The 2004-nt window shown below is 35.2% G+C and overlaps 1 protein-coding gene across 6 annotated transcripts in view; it reads right to left on the reverse strand.

Annotated features, from left to right (window-relative positions):
- Positions 1-1072: 1072 nt before the first annotated feature.
- LOC119585703 (mitogen-activated protein kinase kinase kinase kinase 3-like) overlaps positions 1073-2004 on the reverse strand; it is a gene marked incomplete at its 5' end in the record, with an annotated part of 59548 nt that continues 58616 nt past the window's right edge. For all 6 annotated transcript variants that reach the window (XM_037934382.1, XM_037934381.1, XM_037934380.1 and 3 more), the window contains 1 exon segment: positions 1073-1697. In XM_037934382.1, the coding sequence (XP_037790310.1) occupies positions 1580-1697 (118 nt within the window).

Raw genomic sequence — 2004 nt, forward strand, 5'->3', positions numbered from 1 at the left:
TCAAACAGATATACTTTCGTAAGTTCTTTCTGTCTAACAAGTTGCATGTAAATGTTTTTGCTAAACATTTACAGCCATTAAAATTAGATCTACAGCATACTGGTACTATTGAAATACTGTTACACTGCAACACTGCTGGGTACACCTTGGACATACTACAATCTGGACATGAGGTTCTCACCTGAATGTACATACAACAAACAAGGTTATACTCTAGTACTGAGCATACAGCCCTATGCTGATTGAGTTTCCCTTAAAACAGTATGAAGAACTTATTGGCATGAACTGAAAAGGACAGAGCTAATCACTGACTGGGCAAAGATTTCACTGTCCTGTCATGCACTGCAAAGAATGGACTAATACAGCTATCGTAAAAATTTTCTCTTTATACACACATTCATAAAAACTGTCCTGAGCCACTAAGAAGACTGGAATTTAGTCCTTAAAATATCATCAGTATTTCAGTTATGGACTAAAGCCACAATTTTTAGGCCTTTTGAGGGCTAGATTTCACCATAAATATCATATCTGCTGCAATCACCAAAACATGGAGCATTCCTTGCATGAAACTAAAACTTTTTTTCCTGCCTGGTGCATTGTAGTACAGCCAATTGTGGACAACCTTAGAACAATCTGTATATTGTTTGCACAAGAGTGCAGTCTAACCGATAAATGTCTTAAAACAAAGCTCCAAATATATGAATACTAAACAAAATGTGATTAAAATTTTCACTGAAAGTTCACTGGAGTTCCTTATCATTATGGCAAATACTGCAAGTTTGTTTGGGATTAGTGATCCCCTTATCCTTGTATTTAGGAGATTCAACATTTCCAAAGTAGTATAGTTTCTGAATTAAAGCAGGGTTTTAACTATCACTTTCCTTCAACACAGATAATATAGAATCTGTATGTGTCCTATTAATTTCATCAGCAGAATGGCTGTTTAAACCTCATAATTTTTTCTCTATTTCATTTTATTATTCTTTAAAATATATTTTTTTTTAACAATAATTTTTTTTACAAATTAAACTTCCATAATGTGTATGCTGGTTGTGAATGATAAGCTTTTAGCTATAACATAAAACCTTTTTGTATTTATTGGTACATTTATCTTTTTCTTCTGTGTTTTAGAAGTCACTCACCTCTTTGGTAGCTATAAATCCTGTCAAAAAGGAATTTCCATTTCTCACTCTGAGCAATCCAGGAAGTCATAATCGAGGCAAAATTTAATTAAAATACACAAAAGTCCAGGTATCCGGGCAGACTTAAACCAATTAAAAGCACTCTTTTATTGTCTAAACCATTGAATTCCTTCACTGTTTTTTTTCTTTAAGACAACTCTCTTCTTTTGTCTTTTTAAGGAAAATAGTACCTGGTACCTTGGTATATCACACACGCATCTCTACACCAAGATCTGGACTCTAAAGAGATTGCAGGGTTTCCCTTTCTGGTACCCTAAACACTAGTCCCAGCACATTCTTATTTCTTTAGACACTAAGCCATGCTCACTCAAGCCATTTGCACCCCTTGTTGCTCTCGTATCCTGCTCTTACTGTTGCAGCAGCCATCAGAGGACAGCTCAGTACATGCTAGATTCATGTCCAGCAAGAATGTACAAGTTGACACCCTGGTTCTCCCCTGAGGCTGCGCTACTTGGCTCCAACATTGATGATGGTCGGCTCTCCAGTGTGATAATTCTGAAATGTTATGTAGCTATTAGCACTAATTAAGAAAGAAAGGAAAAAAAAAGGGGGGGGAGGGGATTGAGCAAGTACCTAAGATATTTTATAACATGAGCATGACTTTCATCACATAATTACAATTTATTTCAACTTATGGATTAGAGAGATTACACATATATATCGACATATATTACAAAAACATTGGGAAAAAAAATCACAAATATTACAAATCCTGTAGTTGTGCTAGGCTTATTACCAGAAGCTATTAAACCAAGAGAAAGGTCGGGCAATCATAAAGAAAAAGAGCTGTATAGCCATATAT

This window comes from Penaeus monodon, chromosome 20, assembly GCF_015228065.2.
Source record: "Penaeus monodon isolate SGIC_2016 chromosome 20, NSTDA_Pmon_1, whole genome shotgun sequence".
Classification (NCBI taxonomy): Eukaryota; Metazoa; Arthropoda; class Malacostraca; order Decapoda; family Penaeidae; genus Penaeus; species Penaeus monodon.